At 43.1% G+C, this 20,295-nt stretch overlaps 2 protein-coding genes and 1 pseudogene across 3 annotated transcripts; 1 reads left to right on the top strand and 2 right to left on the bottom strand.

Annotated features, from left to right (window-relative positions):
• Positions 1 to 9,535: 9,535 nt before the first annotated feature.
• On the bottom strand, positions 9,536 to 12,055 carry LOC9640230 (protein transport protein SEC16B homolog). 2 transcript variants are annotated; one of them, XM_024676492.1, is made up of 9 exons: positions 11,863 to 12,055; positions 11,616 to 11,801; positions 11,434 to 11,559; positions 11,251 to 11,385; positions 11,083 to 11,201; positions 10,933 to 11,037; positions 10,631 to 10,884; positions 10,159 to 10,576; positions 9,536 to 10,109 (listed from the first exon to the last, which is right to left on the bottom strand). In XM_024676492.1, the coding sequence occupies exons 1-6, from the start codon at positions 12,043 to 12,045 to the stop codon at positions 10,965 to 10,967; spliced, it is 822 nt and encodes a 273-aa protein (XP_024532260.1). In that variant the 5' UTR covers positions 12,046 to 12,055; the 3' UTR covers positions 9,536 to 10,109; positions 10,159 to 10,576; positions 10,631 to 10,884; positions 10,933 to 10,964. The 2 variants fall into 2 exon arrangements, with proteins under 2 accessions (XP_024532260.1, XP_024532259.1); XM_024676491.1 differs by having other exon boundaries at positions 11,251 to 11,559.
• A 59-nt stretch (positions 12,056 to 12,114) lies between these two features.
• LOC112346860 (pentatricopeptide repeat-containing protein At4g02750-like) lies at positions 12,115 to 12,702 on the bottom strand. The gene has a single exon (XM_024676660.1). It carries the CDS (start codon positions 12,700 to 12,702, stop codon positions 12,115 to 12,117), a length of 588 nt encoding a protein of 195 aa, XP_024532428.1.
• LOC9639955 lies at positions 12,330 to 14,654 on the top strand (annotated as a pseudogene).
• The last annotated feature ends 5,641 nt before the right edge of the window (positions 14,655 to 20,295 follow it).

The following is a 20,295-nucleotide window of genomic DNA, read 5'->3' as shown; positions in this document are numbered from 1 at the left end:
TTATAAGTTTACTTTGCAACACAAATTTTTTCAATGTGCGAACCCAATTTTTCGCTAAAGTTTTTTTTCACTAAATAAATGTGCGAATTGGTCCTTTCTCAACATAAAAGATAATGTTTTGCCAAGCTTACCACAACCACTGGCAACCTTGATTGCCAATGATGTTATCCTTGGCTGTGGTATCTATAACCATACAGCTAGGGCCAACGTTACACCACCAAATGGCCATAGCAAGCACAGCTATGGTGGCACAAGGTCTCGGCCATGGCTAGCACTACCTTGGCTGGCCTTAGCCGTGGCATAGCCATCTACTAGAGGAGCTAGAGGAGAGCTGTTGTAGGAGGAGTGCTAGAGGAGTTGGAGGAGAGCTGTTGCAGGAGAAGTGCTGGAGGAGCTGGAGAGCTGCTATAGGAGGAGTGTTGGAGGAGCTGGAGGAGACTCAATGCATAAAGGATTTTGGAGGAGCTAGAGGGTGAGAAATAACGATTTGATGAAAACAAAAAAAAAAACTGAAAAATCCAAGAGTAGGATTGGCAAAAGTACAATGTGGAAGAGAGTTATTGCAGGAGGAGCACTAGAGGACATGGAGGAGAGTTGCTACAGGAAGAGTGTGAAGAGAAGAAGAGCAGAAGCTACAATGGTGGATGACTCGAAGGATAATCATATATAATATCATAGATATATATACATGATGAAGAGACACGCCTCTAGCCTACACCTGGATCAATGAAGTGGCACTACTGCCACATAGGATCATGTCATAGAAAGCATATACTCAACACTCCCTCTCGATCTCAATGACATGAATCTGAGATCACTCTCCCTCTGCATCCAAACACTCTGTCGTGAATCTGGATCGTCCCATGGCTGCCTTTCAGAATCTCCCTTTTCAGAAACATTGTCCTTGGCTGAAGCTCCCATCGTCTCAGCCTCAATCAAGCCTCATCAGCCTCTCTCCCTCTGCTATGGAGCCCTCTCACAGCCCAGCATTCAGCATCGCCTCTGCCTGCTTGCCTCTGGACAGCACCCCACCAGTGCCCCAGCACTCCAATCCCTCGCACCTCTGCCTGCAGCCCTTGGTGTCTCGCGCCTCTACCCTACAGGGTGCCCAGCGCTCACCTCTGCTCGGCCAGTGCCTCACGCCAGCCCTCTCTCAGCGCCTCTGCCAGCACCTCCTCCGGGTCGGTCTCTGCTCGATCACGCCCTAGCACCTTGCTCAGCTCGCTAGTGCCGTTATCTTGGCACTCAGTACAGCACAGTGCCAAATCTTGGCCTCTCAGCCACGTCCGGTGGCTCATCGTCATCCTCACTAGCCTCCTCCTCGGCCAGCGCCATCGTTCCAGGATCTGAAGCCCTCAAGGCTCCGATACCATGAAGAGAAGAAGAGTGGAAGCTACGATGGTGGATGACTCGAAGGATAATCGTATATAATATCATTGATTTATATACATGATGAAGAGACACACCTCTAGCCTACACCTGGATCAATGAAGTGGCACTACTGCCACCTAGGATCATGTCATAGAGAGCCTATACTCAACAGAGTGTTGGAGGGAGGAGATATGTTGCATTGGAGGAAAGTAAGAGCCACTAGAGGAGTTGGGCACTAGATGAAAATAGTAAGTAACTCTCTCCAAGTCTTACGATGTATGTGCACTAGCCGTTGCTATAACACACAACTATGGCCAATCTTCAAACATCTATCTCTGGAATCTTGATCGCAGACTGGTCCAAGATATTACCAGAATGCAAACACGCCTTCAACTTCCTACATAAAAGACGGGATGAATCTTCACACCACTAGGCAAGTCTAGTTGATAGGCAAGGTCTCCAACTCGTTTGAGAATAATCCAAGGCCCACAGTACTGTGGTGACAACTTAGAACTACCTCCACCTTGAAGAGCTCACTGAGCTTCAGACAACTGAAGGAAAACCTTGTCTCCAACCTGAAACTGCTTGTGCTGACGATGCTCCTTTGCCTGGTGCACCTTAAGAGAAGCGAAGTTCATACCAATAGGCAGGTTGAAAGCCATACATTGCCATAAACAGAGCCATCTCAATAGCCAAATGGAAGGCACAGTTATGGGCAAACTCTAACAAAGGCAGGTACTTCTCCCAAATACCTTGCCTCTTCAGATGACCAACAAACGATCTCAGCATGTCTTCCAGCACCTAATTAACTCCTTTTGTTTGTCCATCTGACTGTGGATGCTCATGCTCAACTTTGTCTCAAGCTTCTGGAACACCGTCTGCCAAAACACCAAAGTGAATGTGGGATCCCAATCACTTACAACATCCTTAGGCAGCCCATAGAGAAATACAGCTGAGCAAGGTCAAAAGCCTTAGCATTCATCTTCACAAGGAAGAAGTGAGCTAACATCATCATACAATCCACAATAACCTAGATAGCATCATTGCCTTGAAATGCCTACTATGAAACTCATAGAAAATGCTATCCCACTTCCATTGAGGTTAACTATGGTAGAGACCTTCATGCTTGTCACAATCCATTGTGACTGCCTGGCCGGTCTAACAACTATGCATATACTTATCAACACCTGACTTCATTCCAGGCTAAAATAAATGCGTCTCTACCAGAACACATGTCCTCGATGTCCTACACTTGGTGCAACGGACACTCTTACAGAATCCACTGTAAAAGAACATCATCTCTAGGAACCATAGCCCGATTCCTCTTGACTAGGAAACCATCTCATACATTGAAGGAAGCACAGTCACATTGGAAGAGGCGTCCCCCTTCAAAACAACTGCATGTGCCTTCACTACAAAGGAGTTGAAGTCAGTAAGCTCCTTAATTTCATCCAGCAAACCACTGGAGAGATTCCCAAACAAGATAGAGTTCACCATCCTAGACAATGGAGAAACAACCACCTTTACTGTCTACTCCTTTCAGAAACAGGGAAATTGTCTTAAAGAAAAGTTGTAGATCTTGGAAACCTAGAAACTTTGCTTTAAACATCAATCTTCCGAATTCACAAGTAATCTGAGGTCAAAATTACCCTTCGACTTTTACTCGGGAGAAATCGGTTTTCATCACCTTAAACCCCAGAGCTAAACTCTTCTGGTGGTTTGGAATCTGCACATCCATTTCCTGCAAAAACTCTAGCCAATGAGCTAGCCAGCCTCGAAACTCCATCTGGCGAGTGAAAAGAGTGACTAGTGGTAAAGTTATCGACATGAAAAATCCAAACCATACAGATAATGCCTCCACTCTTTGACCGCAACAACTACAACATATAACTTCCTATCCCGAGTTGGCAGTTTAGCTAAGTTGCGTCAAACTTGTGGCTTATGTAGGCAATAGGACAGCAGTCTTGCACCAAGACAGCTCCTATACCCTCATCACTAGCCTTGTTAATGAAAGTATGCATAGCACCAGAGTCAAAGAGGACACTGAGCACTTGGCTATGCACAACTCATTGCACAAACAACTGTACAGCTCAGATGAGTTGATACAATTCTTCTTCACTCCTTCAGAAAGCTTAGTGACAGCAGTGTCAGCTAGAACACGAGTAGATACAGTCTCTCCTTGGTCCACACTGACACCCATGGCCTCACTAGGATCAGAAAGAGAAAAGGACTCATGAGCCATACCCTCTGAACGTATAGACTCCATAGTGTGAGCCTTAGCCTTCTACCACAAGTGGCTTATCACAAGCAAATATTTGTAGAATATACATGATTGCTTTAACCGCTCAAACGCTTCTTGACACTTTCACCCCACACCAACTTAGCATGCTTGGTGGTGTTTCGAAGAATATCCATCAAAGGAGCAGCAATCAAGGAGAAGTCCTTCACAAACCAGCAAAAGACTCCCACCATACCAACCCATGCACAGTAGGGGGAACAAGCTAGTCAACAACTATCTGAGTCTTTTGAGGATCTTCCCGCACCATCTTGTGGCACCACATGTCCAAGATAGGTGATCTCTTCCAAGAAGAACTCACGCTTGACAGTTTAGAATACAGCTTGTTCTCCCTCAATAGTGGCAACATTTGCCTCACATGCATCTCATGTTCCTCCTTAGTCATAGGACATCGTCAAAGTAGTGCCTCACACATGAGATTGCAAAACTCTATCAAAAGAACTATTTAATAATAGTTAGCCTTGGCCATCATATGAAGCAACATCTTTGCTGAGTTAGAAAAGACTCCTTGAGCATTCCAAAGCTTCAAAACAAGATAGTCAAAGGATCTCAGCTAGCAATAAGTTGTTCTAGCATGGCTAGTCTTTTTTTGATCAATTCTTCTTAGTTGATTTCGTATTGTATTGCCATTCGTAGTGATGGAACGATGTACTTGAATAGTGTTAAAGTTTCAAGGCTGTAGGTGAGCTTGAATGGTGTCGAATTTGTTGAAACCTTATATGCAGTTCAATATATTTATAGAGCATTATAGATGTGATCGTCCCAGTCTTTTTGATTTATTTTCATGATTTTCATAAGGATGTTTTTGAGTGTCTTGTTTGTAGACTCTGCTTGACCATTGCCTTGAGGGTAGTATGGTGTTGAAACCTTGTGCTGGATAATGAATTCTTGAGTTAAAATCTTGATGGCTTCATTGATGAAGTGTGTTCCTTGATCAGTGACGAGTTCTCAAGATAAGCCATATCTTGTGATGATGTTTTCGTAGATGATCTTTGTTGTGTTTTTTGTTGTAGGAGTCTTTATTGGTTGAGCTTCAGCCCATTTTATCATATAGTCTATTGCAATTAAAATGTATTAGTTTTGCTTGGAGCTTGTCATATGTGGACCAACAAAGTCGAGTCCTCATCATTAAAAAGGTTCGAGTGGAGTTTCTAGATGAAGTTCTTGAGTTTATTTCTTTAGTGCATACTTGGTTCATTGGTAGATGTCACATTTTTTATAGAACTTGGCTTAGTTGTGCCAAAGTGTTAGCCACCAAAATTTTGCTTTTAAAATTTTTCAAGCTATGATTTCTTTAGCAAAATGTTCTATTTATCCATAATAGGCTTCTTTAAGTAGATCTTGTGTTTCTTTTGGGTTTGCACATCTTCATAAAATGTTGTCTCTTCCTTGTTTGTACAATTTTCTTCCCAGGACTGAATATAGTCTTGTCCTCATGCGCTTGTCGAAGGTTGAATATCAACTTGGTATTGTTGCTGTTGTGAGGTAGTAGTAAATGTTGTCCATCTAGGTTGGTGACGTGTGGATTCAAAGGATATTGCAGTCAGGAAAGTCATCCATATTCTGTTTCAATTGTTCATTGGTTGTAATGCGGCTTAGGTGTTCATGTTCTCTTCCAGGCTTGTAGATGATCTCGAAGTTGTATTCTTGAAGTAGTAAGAACTATCATGCAATTCTACCGGTGAGGATTGTTTTGTTGAGAAGATGGAGGAAGTTACCGAGTAGGTAGTATCAAAACTTTTGGAGTGTGTAGATCATTGCTAAAGCTTCTTTTTCAGTTGTAGTGTAGTTCATTTCGGCTGAGTTGAGTCTTCAACTTACATAGTAGATTTGTCGGTCTTTATAATCTTGTTGTTGCAAAAGGATTGCTCTGAGGGCATAGTTGGAGGCGTTGACTTGGATGTTGAAGTCTTTGTTCCAGTTTGGTTGAGCAAGTTTTGGAGCTTGGGTGAGGGAATTCTTGGCATTTTGACAATCTTGAGTCCAGTTGTAAGTTTGATTGTTCTTGAGGAGTTTGGTGATAGGTTTTGCAATCTTGGCGTAGTCTTGATGAATCTTCAATGGTATCCCATCTTACTGAGGAATGATCGAAGGCTTGAAATGTTGAATGGATATTGTATGTTGGTGATTGTGAAGGTCTTGTCCTTGTCGATGAGGATTCCTTCTTTGGAAACTAATGTTTGAGTGGAATTCCTGATTTGACAAAGAAAATGCACTTGTCAAGGTTCAATGTGATATTGTGTTCATGGCATTTGATGAAGCATTTCTCTAAGCATTGGAGATGATCTTCTTTGTTGTTGAAGACATTGAAGTCATCCATAAATACTCTCATAAATTCAGTGAGGTATTCTCGAAAAGTGTCAGTGATGATCTATTGAAACATGAATGGTGCATTGGAGAGACTGAAAGGCATGCGAAGGTAGGCATATGCTTCCCATGGATTGATGAAAGCTGTCTTGTGTTGATCTTCAAGCGCAATATGTACTTGATTGTGTCTATTGAAGCTATTGAGAAAGGAGTACATCTCATATCCTACAACTGCATCAAGAATTTCATCAGAGAATAGAATTGAAAAAGTGTCCTTTTGAGTTGTATCGTTGAGTTTCTTATAGTTAACACAAATCCTAAGCTTGTTGTTCTTCTTGGGGACAATGACTAATGGTGATAGTCATTTTAGATTTTGAATTGGGAAGATGAATCCAATATTTTTGAGTTTGTCAAGCTCTTCCTTGACTTTGGTTTGTATGTTGGGATTTATTCAGTAGGCTGATTTCTTTGTTGGTACCACTTGTGATTGAAGTTCAATCCGATGTATGTAGAGTTTAGGTGGAATTCCTTGTAAGTCAATCTAGGACCAGGTGAAAACATCTTGATAAGTGTCAAGTAGTTGGGTTGCTTTTGCTTTAAAATCTTCATCAAGCTCTTGGGCAATATGAAGTTTTTTTGGTTCTTTAGGTGTTCTAAGGTTAATTTCTTAAGCTGGTTCTTCAAGGTTGAGTATTAGTGTAAGTCGTGATCCTTCTTGTCGTAGACCTGGTTGTTTTTGGAGTGGAATTTGTTGATGCGTTGGTTTAAACTATTCAAGTTTGATGCTTGAATGTTCTTGTTGTTTTTTCATGTGTGCTGGCGTTGTCTTTTCTTTCAAATCTTAGTGTTGGAAATCTTCATTTTGAAGTTGAGGATCTTGATTGCTTGTTTTCTTCAGGATGATTTGGTTGAGATTGACTTAGATTAGCATTTTTAATTTGAGGTATGCCTTGAGAATTTGAGCTTCTTCATAGCTGTCGAGTCCTTCATTCTAGTCATATTGTTTGATTGTGGTTAGTTAAAATTTCTTTACGATCTTCTTCACAATACTAATAGATAGTTGTGGAGCATCTTTGTGTCCTCCAAGGATGATAGCATTGTTCCTCTAGTATGTGATAATGTCTATAATCTTGAGCCAAGTTCATTTAAGGAGTACTTCATAGTAGCTTTGGTCTTTCGCCATCTTGAGTACGATAAAAGTTACCTTAAATTCTTGATCTTTAATTTTGATAGGAATGTTGTGCACGATTCTTGATGGTTGTACACTTTGATTGTCGGCTATCTTGACATTGAAGGGTGTAAAGTGGATTGGTCCAAATCCCATTGCTTTGTAGATTGAATACCTGATAATATTAACATTTTCTCTACCGTTGATAATTATTTATATAACTTTGTTCTTTCCTATCATGATTAGGATGCATGGTACATCTTCATCATAGTCGCTAAGTTTGTTCTTGATTGTAACTTTTTTTGAGTATTTTGGTAAGTTCTTGATTTTTGTCTTTCTTCATGACTTCGAGTTTGTATTCTTCCTTATCATCAGAAGAGTCGTTTGTTCTTGTTGTTTTTACTCTTAAAAATTTTCAGAGCTGTTTCTCGAGGTTCTTGATTTTCTTGGAAATATTGTCAATAGAGGTCTCCACATCTAGATCTTCTTCCATACTTGCGAGAGCAACCATTTGCTAATATATCTTATTCAATCCTTGTACATACCAAATATACTTACCTTGTTCAGTGAAGAGATCTTTGTAACACTTTGCGTGATATTTGAATCTTTGGGTATAGTCTTTGATATTTTCTTTACCGCCTTATTTGATACTCTTAAGATGTTCTAGGTATTCAATTGTTGTGCCACTGGGTTGGTACTTCTCTTTGAACCGCTTAACTTTTTTCTGAAACTTAAGTTTTTCATCAAGATTATGATTCCATTCTAATGCTTTTCTTTTAAGTGTGAAAGGGAATAGAAGTTCTTTATTGTCTTTTTACTAATTGACTTATATAATTTGGTTGAATTGCTGGAAATGTCTTTCTGCATCTTCAGTTTTGCTACTGGTGAAGATTGGATATGTAATTATGATGCCATAGGATGTTGTTGGGTTGATGAGTGCCATCTTTCTATTATTAGTGATGGTTCAGTTTCTGAAGAAGCTGGATAAGACTGAAAGTTGTCAGTGTTATAATCTTCATAATCGGGAGTTTCGAGTGGTGGTAAATCTTGATCTAAGTCTAAATTTTGGTTGATTGTGTTTTCCTCAGCATTTGTTGTGTTGATGTTGTTTGGTGTGCCAACTTGTGTAGCTTGGGTCGTTTTGTCGAAAGTCTTGAACATAGTCTCAAGGATTTCAATTTAAGCTTTAGTCTTTTATTGCTTGTCTACTTATAATTTTTGCTGGAGTTGTTTCTTCTCTTCTCGTAATTGTTGTATCTGATCTCACTCTTGTTTCTTGAGTGGATCAGGGTTGTGTTTGTACATTCAATGTTGTGCTAGAGTTTTCTTGAGTTATTATTTTGTTGAATTTACTTTTCTGGTTTTGTTGTTGTTGTCTTTGGTTTGTTATGTTCTTCTCTTCTTTGGTCTGTTGTGTTCGTTTTTTTATCAATAATGTGAAGAAGAAATGCAAGTGCTTATTAGTATGGTAGATGGTATACTATTACCAAAAAGAGTTTGGGATAGTTTCCATTGAACTAGATTACTTATTTCCAACTTACTTGAAACATCAACAAAAGAAGAGATTGAGATTTCAATATAATCCCACCCTAAAGTTATGTTGTGTAGAGCATCTTAAGGGTCTATAACAATAACTAGTCCCTTAGCCATAACTACATGTATAACACACAAGAGCTTTATACCATATACTACAAGCATTTATATCTATAGAAGAACAACTAGAATTAGGGATACTCTTGCCAAAACAGTGTGGGAGAGATATGTGCTTGGGATGTGCTAGAGAGGAAGGAAAAATGCCTTCCATGAACCAGTAATGGTGAACCCTAGAGAACCCAAATGATAAAACCTAAGAAAAAACCATAAGGCTAAGAGGGGGAAAATTTGAAATGCAAGCTTGACAAAGAATCTGAAATGCAAAGGTAGTGTTATGATACTAATAGCTTGTATCAGTTTTGTTTGAATTTAGGCAGGATTATTAAAGAATGTAGTACAGATATTTAATGTTGTCATATAGTTCAAGAAGAGACTCCATAAAAAGTTTTTTCAAAAAATGAGATAGCTAGAATTTTTTTAGTATTTATCGAAATTTTGTTTACAAGATTATATAATGAGAATCATGGCTTGAAATTAAGTATTGAAGAGTATATGTTAGTTTATTACTCTATTTTATTCTATTTATATTCTATGTTATATTTTACCGTTTTTATTTAAAATTTTATTGTTTTATAGAATTTAATTCCTGAATTATATTGTTTGATCCATTTTATTTATCTTGCTTCCTCGCTTCCCTCGTGGCTCCAAAGAATCACCCAGCCAAAAAAAATTCCTCCTTCCACGACTACTACTTCGCTACACTGCTCTACCAAAATCCACCCAGCAACGGTCACTACTACTTACTTGTGGAGTGTGATTTACAATTCCACCTCTTGCAAGTCGTCTCCAAACACTCCGGAGGAACTGGCAGCTTCGAATCCCACTGTACCGGACTGTTGATGGTGGTGCTGATGAATCAAACTTTCCTGGTGTTGGTTTTGCTGCTGCTGCTCGACCATCACTGGCGGAGTGACTTCCAGAGCTGGAGGTGGCGGCAACGAGACGGTCGACGGTGCTGCTGGATAGTGATTCGAATAGAACATTGCTGGTGAAGAGCCGCTCAAGAGATGATCAGGCATTGACCCCGGATCGCTTCTCATATCCTGTACAACCGGCTGAGCGAATGCTGCTGCTGCAAACGGTCCATTCCCGTTTGAGAATGCCGTGTCGGGGACAAAGGCCGGTGCCGAGGAAGGATCCACCGAATGGTTGCTGTTGATATCTGGAGCAGCGGCAGCAGCGGCCGCAGGCACGAAAAATCTCGCTGGAGCCAAAGGCTTTGCGCTTGCCTTTGGCACCACGCCAAACAGTGGAGGAGAGTCCAATGATGTCTTGGATGGTGTTATGCTACCTTTGTTGAATGTATCGACATATCTGCAAAAACCTCGTGAGATTGGAGTGCTGGGAATGACCAAAACGGTACCTTGATCTAACGTTTTGACGTGCGCGAGCTGCGTACTGGTTACTGCTCGGAGGCATTGGTGGGATTCCACTCACAACCGGTTGCGGCCTTTCCGGAGTTGGCTGTGGCCTCTCCAGAGACATGGAAATAGGAGCGCCGTTCTCCTCCACGCGCGAGACGAGCTTGTTTGCCGTGGGAGGAGGAGCCAACGGAAGCTCTGGCACTTGTGCCTCGGCTCCAGCGCTTCAGTGTCTCGTCGTATCTAAACTTGTTGCTGTCGCCAAGCTTTGCCTGCATCACGACCAACCATCAATCAGCTAGCGCTCTTTCCAAAGCTTATACAAACCTCCATCGAAGGTGTTTTTATGAAGCCCATCGCTCTTTGCACGAAAGAAGTAAAGACGCCTCTGTTTGGCGTTCCTTTCGCTGGACTAACGAGCTGATGAAAGAATACAAGTCTTAATCGAAGGTACACAAGAGCAAGTCGAGTTACCTATGCAGGCCTAAAGTCAGGCTCAGAAATGCTTCTCGCTGGCATGTTGGATCTTCTCATAATATCACTTACATAATATCACTTATGGGTTCCATTGATGCCGACAAGGCAAGTGATACACTGCTTCTGCTAGAAGCTGTTGCAGGATGGTTATTAATATCGGCATTATCAGAAGCTTTCGGGGGCGAAGGGCCTATCATCTTTTGTAGACCAATATTGCCAAAAAACCGTTGCACAATTGACGTCGATCGTCCCTGGATAACAGGAAAGTGAGTATAAAAGCCGAGTGTCCACTTACAAACCTGAGAGTGGATATGAAGACGCTCTTCCAAGGCTACAGCCGCTTTTTGCACACATCAGCTGCATGGCCCACTGTTTTCAATGTTTTCAACACCGCTAGGCAATACCTTCGAAGAGAAACCTTAAGGATACAGTTAAAAATCACTACCAACCTTAAAGCTTCGTTTATCTTTCCAGCTTCAGCAAGCATCGATGCATAAATAAGCTTGTATGGAAGTAAAATAAACTGGGAATTGCTGGTCACTCTTGCAAATTCGTACACTTCCATTCGCTGATGAAGAAAAGGTTAACAATTGTTATTGAGGACAAACACGGCTTACCTGGATAGCTTCTGGACTAGCGTACGTGCGTGGATACTTACAATGGTCGGCACCTATAAGACAAAGTCTGGCAGGAGGGGAGAAAGGCTTAAAACTAGCATTTGCAACCAGATAGCAAATATGGGCTCCACATATCTGCAAGTTAAAACTATGAGAAACATCAACGTGTGACCATGTATATACCTCATCTCGATGTCTCCAGAGACAATCACCAAGCTGCATAATCACTCTCTCGTCCCCATTAGTTCGGTTAACTGCCATTATAGCCATGTTTTCCTGCCATTCTTCGAGCATTCCTTCTACTGCGTCCTGCAAGTCAACATGCACTCCTTAAGCAAGAGAGTAGCTTGATAAAAGTATTTCACCTGTGTTGCACCATCTACAGCGGACGCTGGAACCAGTTGAGGTTGAAGCGCTGTTACGTTCGACGAATTAGTGTTCCCTACGAACACTCCGGCATGTTGACCAGCATAAAGAAGAGTTAGAGTCCGGAGGGGAAACCCTGGTTGAAACTGACGTTGAGCCATCTCCGCTGTAGTGTCGGTGTAGAACTATTAAAAACCACAAGACCATCACTAACGGTCTATACATCAAAGCTACAAGACAAGGTACCTTCTGTCCCAGCTGCCGGGCCATAAGAAGAGCACATCCCCAAATTTGCCCGTCTTGAGCAGCCCGTAAAGCCTCTTTCTGCTTTCCGGCAATCAGTAGCCTTTTCACCTCAAATGCAGTTGCCTGTCGCCAGAAAGTCTTCGTTTGTATCAACTCAAGAGAAAAAGACTGCCCAACCTGCATTTTCTGTTCCGTTGGAGTTGTCTGTAGAAAGCGAAAGCCAAAAGCCCATGACTCTACATCGCGCTCCTCCTACAAAGCCTCGGCTTCTTCCAAATGCCCTTTCCTGGCAAATACTGTGATGAGGGCAGTATGCGCAACGATCGTCTTCACGGGCATCCGATCAAACAAATCCTTGACAGAAGCTATCTTTCCACTGCGGATGCAAAGCGTGATCATCACATTCCAAGAGATCTCGTTCTTCTCCAATTCGGAAATCTCTCGCGCTTTATCAAGCTGCCCGTTGTCGGCATATGCCGTGACGATCGAGTTCCACGTCGAGGCATCTCGCCGGAGCATCCCATCGAACGTTCTGCGCGCTCGATTTAGATCTTTCGCCTGTGCGTAGGCCTGGATCATGATGTTGGAGGAGAAGAGCTTAGGATTCTCTATGGATTCGAAGATTGCACGGGCGTCATCGACGCTGCCGCATTTGCCATACATCTGGACGAGCAGATTCGCGAGGTATTTGTTGCGGCGGTGCTCGCTCTGCGCAATGCGGGCGTGGATTTGCCTCCCCCGTGACAGATCCCGGCAGTTCTTGAGCAGTGCTCCCCAGGAGAGCAAGCAATCCTCTGAGGTGTCTGTGGAAATCACGAAATTGGGGAAGAGCAATGCCATAAACTTTGCTGGATCTCACACGCATTCGCGATTCGCGAGGTATTCCTTGCGAGAATCCGGGCGCGACCTCCACAGCTCTTGAGAATCCTGGACGGAGAAAGAACATTCCAATCTAGCTTGGAGATCACGGCTAAGAAGAAGAAGATAAGCAAAGATTTTACTCTCTGGTGAGAATTCCTCTACTCCACTGGGCTTATAAGATTGGCTCTCTCCTCCATTCTCTATAGCAATGAATTTCCATCTCTCTTTCTTGCTCCTCGAGATACTAGTGTTCTTGAGAGCTGTCGCCCTAAATTCGCCCCCACCGCTCCCTCTCCGCCCAATTCCCTCATGGCGCCAGCTCCAGTTCCACTCGCGCCGCCTCTCGATGTTCTTCTACTTCGGCGTCAACACATTCACGGACTCGGAGCTGGATCCGGCCACGAATCGCCCTCCATCTGCAACCCGAAGCGATTGAATGCGTCGCAGTGGATGGACGCGGCCAAATTCCGCGGGCGCGCAGCTCGTGATCCTCACGGTCAAGCACCACGACGGGTTCTGCCTGTGGCCCTCGGCCTACACCAATTTCTCCGTGGCTAGCAGCTCTTGGCGAGGAGGGAAGGGGGATGTGGTGGCCGAGTTCGTGGCCGCCGCCAGGGAGCGTGGATTGGACGTGGGCTTTTACCTCTCGCCATGGGATTTGCACGAGAGCTGCTATGGCGACACTCTTCTCTACAACGAGTTCTACTTGGCTCAGCTCCCAGAGCTTCTTACTGGGTGAGTGAGACATTCTTTGCTTCTTCTTCACGCATTTTTCTTGGTGGCATGATCACTGTGTGATATGTTTGCATTTGCTCCAGCCCATCAAACGGTTTTAGCATTAGGAGCTCGCGAGCTTGTGGGCTTTTGTAGTTTTCATCTCTAGCAGCAGATGCCTTGACGCGGCATTCTGTTTTGGCGTGCAGATATGGGCCGATCTCCGAGGTGTGGCTGGATGGTGCGAAATCACCCACTGCAGTGAACATGAGCTACGATTTTGAGCTCTGGTTTGACACGATTCATCCCTGGTGCCAACATCTTTTCCGATGCTGGCCCCGACATCCGATGGGTTGGGAACGAGTATGGCGAGGCCGGACAACCATGCTGGGCGATGGCGAACAGATCTTCCATTACGATCGGCAGGAGCAATGGCCAGTACGAAAAATCCATCCTTCCATGAAACTTTCATTCTCGTGAAACTCGATCCAATTCGCAACATCAACAGGTACTTGATGTCTTGAGAGAGTGCTGGAACCGACTGGCTCCCTCCGGAGTGCGATATCTCCATCAGGCCCGGTTGGTTTTGGCACAGGAACGAGGCTCCAAAATCCCTGGAGCAGCTGCTCGACGTTTTCTACAAATCATCCGCCAGGAACTGCTTGCTCCTGCTCAACATCCCTCCAAACTCGTCAGGACTGATCGACGAATCCGACTTCCAGACGCTGGAGCGGTTTAGCTCCGCCATAGATTCCATCTTCAGCGTCAACTTAGCAGCGAATCCCTTGTCCGTGACAGCAAGCAGCATTCGCAGCTCTTCGTTCGGGCCGAAGCAAATCCTTGACGAGCGTATGGAAACTTTCTGGGCTCCAATGCAAGGGGAGTCGACCGGCTGGATCGAGCTTGATCTTGGCAAGGTCTCCAAAGTTCAACGCACTGGAGATCCGAGAGCCAGTAAACATGGGACAAAGGGTCATGGAATATCTCGTCGAGTCATGGGACAGCAAGCTGGGCTGGTACCTGGTGAGCAACGGTAGCACCATTGGTTACAGGAAAGTGGATCGACTGGAAGAGGATCAAGTATGCGCTGCTCGCCTCGTTCGACTGCTGATTGATGCGTTGCAGGGAGATCCATTGATCTGCTTCTTTGGTTTGTACTTCGATATGTACAACCTCAGGCACTTGTCTTCTATATGTCAAATGTCGCCTTTGCATCACCCACTCGCCCGTGCTGCACGAAACCCTGCACGAGGATCCACGCTACCACATTCGTCTCGGGCATCCGATCCAGCACCTCTCTTGCTCGCCCAATCTCTCCACCGCAAGGAAATCCCCACAGCAGCGTCTTGCAGCTCCTTTCGGGCATCGCATCAAACACTGCCTTGCTCAATCCAATCCACCCGCAATCGCCCAGCACCTTGACCATCGCAGTGGAGGAAACTACATCCCACACCGCCATTCGATCAAACTCGGCCTTGGCCTTGCCCGGATGCAGGGTAGGTTGAGTTCTTTGCCTTCATAAACCCTTGAGCCTCCATTGACCTGTCACCTAACAATTCTTCCCCTTAATAAAGTCTTTGTCCCAAAGACAAGTTATACCAATGATCACCTTTTCTGAGGAACTTTGTTCAAGCTTTTAATTCATCTTCCACAGTTGTATATTGTATACATTAAAGAAGCATTAGGCATATCATTTTGAGATAGCACACCTTTCAATTGGCTAACATAAAATACCAAATGAATTTTCACCCTAGCTAGCAATTGCACTCAATAAGCCACCTTACCGATGTGTTCTAGCACTTCATATGAATTAGCATGCCAATGAGAAAGTTTATCACTCTTCCCATTCTGCAAAGGCACTAAAATGTTCTATTGCTCATTTGAAAAAAAGATCATTTGCACAAAAACAAAATCACCCACCTTATATTCCTGGAATTAGCGATGCTCATTAACAAACTTCTTTGCTCTATCCTAAGCTACTTGTAAATTAAATTTGCAAACATCCAAAATCTCATCAAGTTTTGTGGCCAGATCAGTCGCCTCTAAATCAAGCTTTTCTTGAGCATTCTTACTCAAATGCAATTCTAACTTCACTGTTGTTCAAGGATGCCTTCCAAACATGGCAAAGTAAGGATTTAACTTGGTTCCACTGTGTTAGCTATTGTTGTAAGCAAATTGCACTAACAGAAGATATGCAATCTCCATTGCAATTTGATAATATCCCCTCCTCATATCAATCTTAGTAAACACTCGTGCTTCACAAGGCTTTTCTAAGATATTATTCACATGCAGCATTGGCATCTTGTCCTTCACAGTCTTTTTGTTCAAGGCACGGTAATCAAAACACATCCTCATTGAACTGTCTTACTTCTTCACAAGCAAGACTAAAGCACCAAACGGAGACTTACTTGGTTGAATAAATCCAAACTCAAGTAACTCCTTGACTTTTTGTTGAACTTCTTGCTCTTCAGCATAACTCAACTAAAATGGACACTAGTAAATTGGCTGTGTCTCCAACTCTAACGTAATCCCATGCTCCACACCTCGTAATGGAGGCAATCCATGAGGAAGTTTAGAGGGAAAAACATCAGAGAACTCTTCGAGTATAGTCCGCACTATTGCCTCTCCTCCACACATAGCTTGGTCCCCCAAGTCACAAATTAAAAGCAAGTAATTTGAAAGTTCTTTTCCATTACGACAAACCCACTTCAAAGATGTAGCGGAGAGCATAACAACTAGAGGTTGAACTCCCTCTCCAAATCACACATCTTTAACACCACCGTACTCTAATGAGACATGCTTAATACTCCATTTTATCTCCAGATCCACCTTCACCAACCATGGCATCCCAAAAATGAGATCCACACTATGAAAATCTGTGAGATAAAAAGTCTCCACAAGTGTGGTTTTGCCAACCAACACTTCTAACCTTTCTACACAAGTATCGAAATGCTAAGTAGAGGTAGCTGCACCTTCCACCATGTATGGAAGAATTCCTCGTGTCACCAGGCCATACTCCTCAACAAACTTTGTGGAAACAAAGTTGTCATCGCTCCCACTGTCCAGTAAAATCCACATTGGACCGCCACAGAACATGCCCTCCAACATTTAAACTGATGCATAAGTGTCTTTGACCGTATTCCACACACAGTTAAGTTGACAAGCAACATTCGAAAGCCTCTTCCTCCAACCAGAATGGTCGTCCCCATCATCCTTGCATTGCAAAGTTTGCAGCTTCTTAATATTTAACTTACCATTAGTAGAAGATTGGCCATTTTTATTGCCATGTTGTTTACTCTTCACTATGGACAATCAGCTTTGTAATGTCCCAGCTTGCTGCAATAATGACAACCTTATCTATAATTCTTCATAAATAATTTTTGCTTCTTTAACCCCTGTGTACCTGAAGTAGCCACCATAGACTTTAACTTGTGATGTTTATTCCCATCCTTGTGTCTACAATGATCATCATGATGATTCTCAAAAAAAAGACTCTCTTTATAGGTTGAGAATGACGCAAATGTTGCCACATGCTCTCACTATGAAGGCCTTCAATGAAGTAGGACTTGTTCTGATCTAGATCCTTTGTTAGAACACGGCTAATCAAGCGAGTCAGCTTCTCAATATAGTCCCCAAGTTTTATTTTCCCTTGCTGAAAATGTCAAATTTTAGTGTGAGAATTATTCATATCATAGTGAGGGGCAAAAAGTAAATGGAAAGCAGCTTCAAACTCATCCATCATAGATATTAATGGTTTCTTATCTGCAGCACAAAACTCCTTAAGCCAATTCCACCACCAAATACCCACATCATATAAAACCATTGGAATAGCCACTAAAGCCTTTGCATCTAGAGTTCCTCTAGCAGCCAAAAACTTCTTCCAATTGGCTAGCCAAACTAGACACTCATCCACACCACCATCACCGAAAAAGGTTGGAATCTTGAGTCAATCTACCAAGGAAGGCTTATTTAGAGTGCTACCACGACCAGCCTTGAGTGCCTCAACATGCTCACGCAAGGTACTCATCATGCCATACATCTTGTCTTGCATCTCTTGCTGATTTTTATTAAGGGCTTGCAGTTCGTGAACAACATCTTCCATGGTCCAAACCTCCACAACTCTGTCAATACCATCATTGGCACCACCATCAACAAAAGGATTCCAGTGTTCAACTTAGTTGGCCATCACAACCAATGCCTCTAATACCAATGTTATGACTTAGCACAAAAAAACAACAATTTAGTCTTCCTAGACTAGATTACGCCTCCTCTTGAACCCAACCACTTGAGCTACCTCAAAAGCTCCTCTGCACCATCACACTTAAGTTCCTTACCCTAACATGCCTTCATAAACCCTTGAGCATTCCTTTGACCAATGTTGACCATGTGGTCAAAGCTGGCATGTAACAAATTGCCGCACTTTGTTGTAATATATCCCTAACATTAGCACTCAAAGCAGTGAGGTCTTCTACCAAACCTTTGATCTCCATCCCCAAACACAAGCATGCTTACTATAGTAGTTTCCATGATCATTATAACCATCTAAAGTAATTGCCATTTGCTCTTCAAATGCTTCTCTAGGTTGAGATAAACCATCCATATGTTCATCTTTTCCATTTCTTCTCAATAAATTATCTTCTCCAATGCCCTATAAAAAAGAGCCTGGATTTTAACACCTAAAGAAAAATAGAATCAAATGTGAGTAGAGTGCTACTTTTCAGCCACTGCTTGCACTTTGTCCAGGTCCGCAAGACACATCCAATAAGCCATGCATTTGATTCACATGTAGCTACTATTTGGTGACACTGCTACAAGCCTTTCAAAGTCGTCCTTGGTCTCTGGAGGCTGGTCCTTCTGTAATAACTTCTTTCAAGTCAATTGGCACTGTACCTCAACGTCTTTGTTGAGAGTGGATCGACATGCATAGCTGTGGAAATCGTTTTGATGCCAGATCCAAGTAGTCCTCCTCCTCCCTCTCATCATTATCCATGAGCACATTTGTGTTCGAAGGCTCTTCATTTATAGCTTCTTCCTCCATCGGCTCGATCCCATCCTCAGGGGTCAGATATGACGCTTTCATTCCAAGAGATATACGTTTGGTTTCCGCATCAACCTGTAGAGGGAAATCATAACCCTGTGGTTTTACTAAAGCTTTTGTTCTCACCTTTAGAATCTTTACTTGAACCCATTGACTGACTTTGTAAAGTGTTGACAAGTCTTGAATAAAATCGTAAGACACTTCAGAGACATGACACAAGCAACCTGGAGCACAGACTAAGAACTTGAAACCAAGATAGAGAGAGAGCTTGCCACATCGCTCTCGGCAAGGCTGATGAAGATCCCAAATGCTTCAATGTTGTGTATGCGGCCACTAACGATCTCTCCAGCACCAAACTTCTTCCAGCCACTTGAATCTTGTGACGTTGTTGCCGTCAAAGACATTTCAATGTGCCCAGACAATGGCTCGATGCTTAAAATTCTGACGAAGAAGAAGATATCAGCAAACACTTCCATACGGAGAAAAGTTCATACCTTCCCGATATCACCTTGCCTGGTGGAAACATTTCTGCAGGGTTTTGTACAAACGAGTTTGATAGGTTCTTCAGTTGAATTCTAGCTTCAAGTGAAGGTGCCAGGACCACAAAACAACCTTTCTCCGTCACATTCTTGACAAAACCCTGCAACACAAAAACAAGTCATGTCCACAGCATGCAAGGTTTCTGCTTACTTGCACTTCATATCTTGCTTAAGTTCCAACACGGAATTGACAATACGAGCATTGGATGCAGAGTCAAAAAAATTTAATGCAAATCTCGGAAGTTACCTTTCAAGTGTTTGATAGCTCGGAAGGGACTCAAAACCACCACGTCCACCAACTTACTGAAAGTTCCAAGCCCATCTTTCCCCTCCCTGGTCGTTTTAAATCCAAGACCTTACAAACTGTCCCTCTGTAAATAAACTGGCTGGGTCATCAATCCATGTATCGTTACATGAACTTTTCCGAAACTTTCCCATCTGCCTTGCACAGTATGTCCGCCAACACCAGCAAAAACTCGTGTGATTCGTCGGTCTAACAGGTCGCCTTTCTTGAATTGTTCGTCACTTGTTTTCGGGTGTAGAGACAAATCCACTTTTCGTGGTTCACACTTCTTATATGGCACTGGAACGGGTCCCCGACTTTGAAGCGCTCTAAAACGTTCAAGCTCCGAGGGATCGTCAGACGTGTCCAGTATAAAAAGGCAGCCTTTAAGATGGGGTGAGAGGACTAGCCATGCCCAGTTGTCCTTTACTTCTTGAACGTATCTGATATCCGACTGTTCAATGGTTACGGTCTCGAAAGTAATCACTGAGCATGCAGCATCGTTTCCTGCAAGTCATGATAAGTAAGCTAATTCAAAGGGCCACCATACAGACCTGCAAGCTCAGATGGACGTAGAGATAAATCCAAAGTGGCAGCATTTCTGTGCTTTCTGCTGGTTTTGCGTTTTGAAAGGATTTTAGCTCGAACAGTCTGCCCAACACTGTATTTTCTCAATGGCATAATGATCAAGACATTTGAGGAGTTAAAAGACAGACTGGAAAACAGAAACGAACCTCTGTAATGTGCACATTCCCACGTAAGGAGCAGTGGCTGTCCATGGGACAGGGCTTGTCTGCCAGTCCTAGAACTATTGAGCGTTGCAGCCTCCATGAGGCGATTTCTTGGGTGATTTGTGACCTGTGCAGTATGAGAAAGAAGTGACGATTCACAGAAGAATTCTAGAAACATGGAGCTCAATCTTGGAAATGTGATCATGAGCATAGCAGGAAGTTTTGAGCAAGAGGACTTTGGTCTCTTGGAATGCAATGATCACTGCA

Source organism: Selaginella moellendorffii, unplaced genomic scaffold (assembly GCF_000143415.4).
Source record: "Selaginella moellendorffii unplaced genomic scaffold, v1.0 SELMOscaffold_17, whole genome shotgun sequence".
Classification (NCBI taxonomy): Eukaryota; Viridiplantae; Streptophyta; class Lycopodiopsida; order Selaginellales; family Selaginellaceae; genus Selaginella; species Selaginella moellendorffii.
This window is presented reverse-complemented; position numbering and strand designations above follow the sequence as displayed.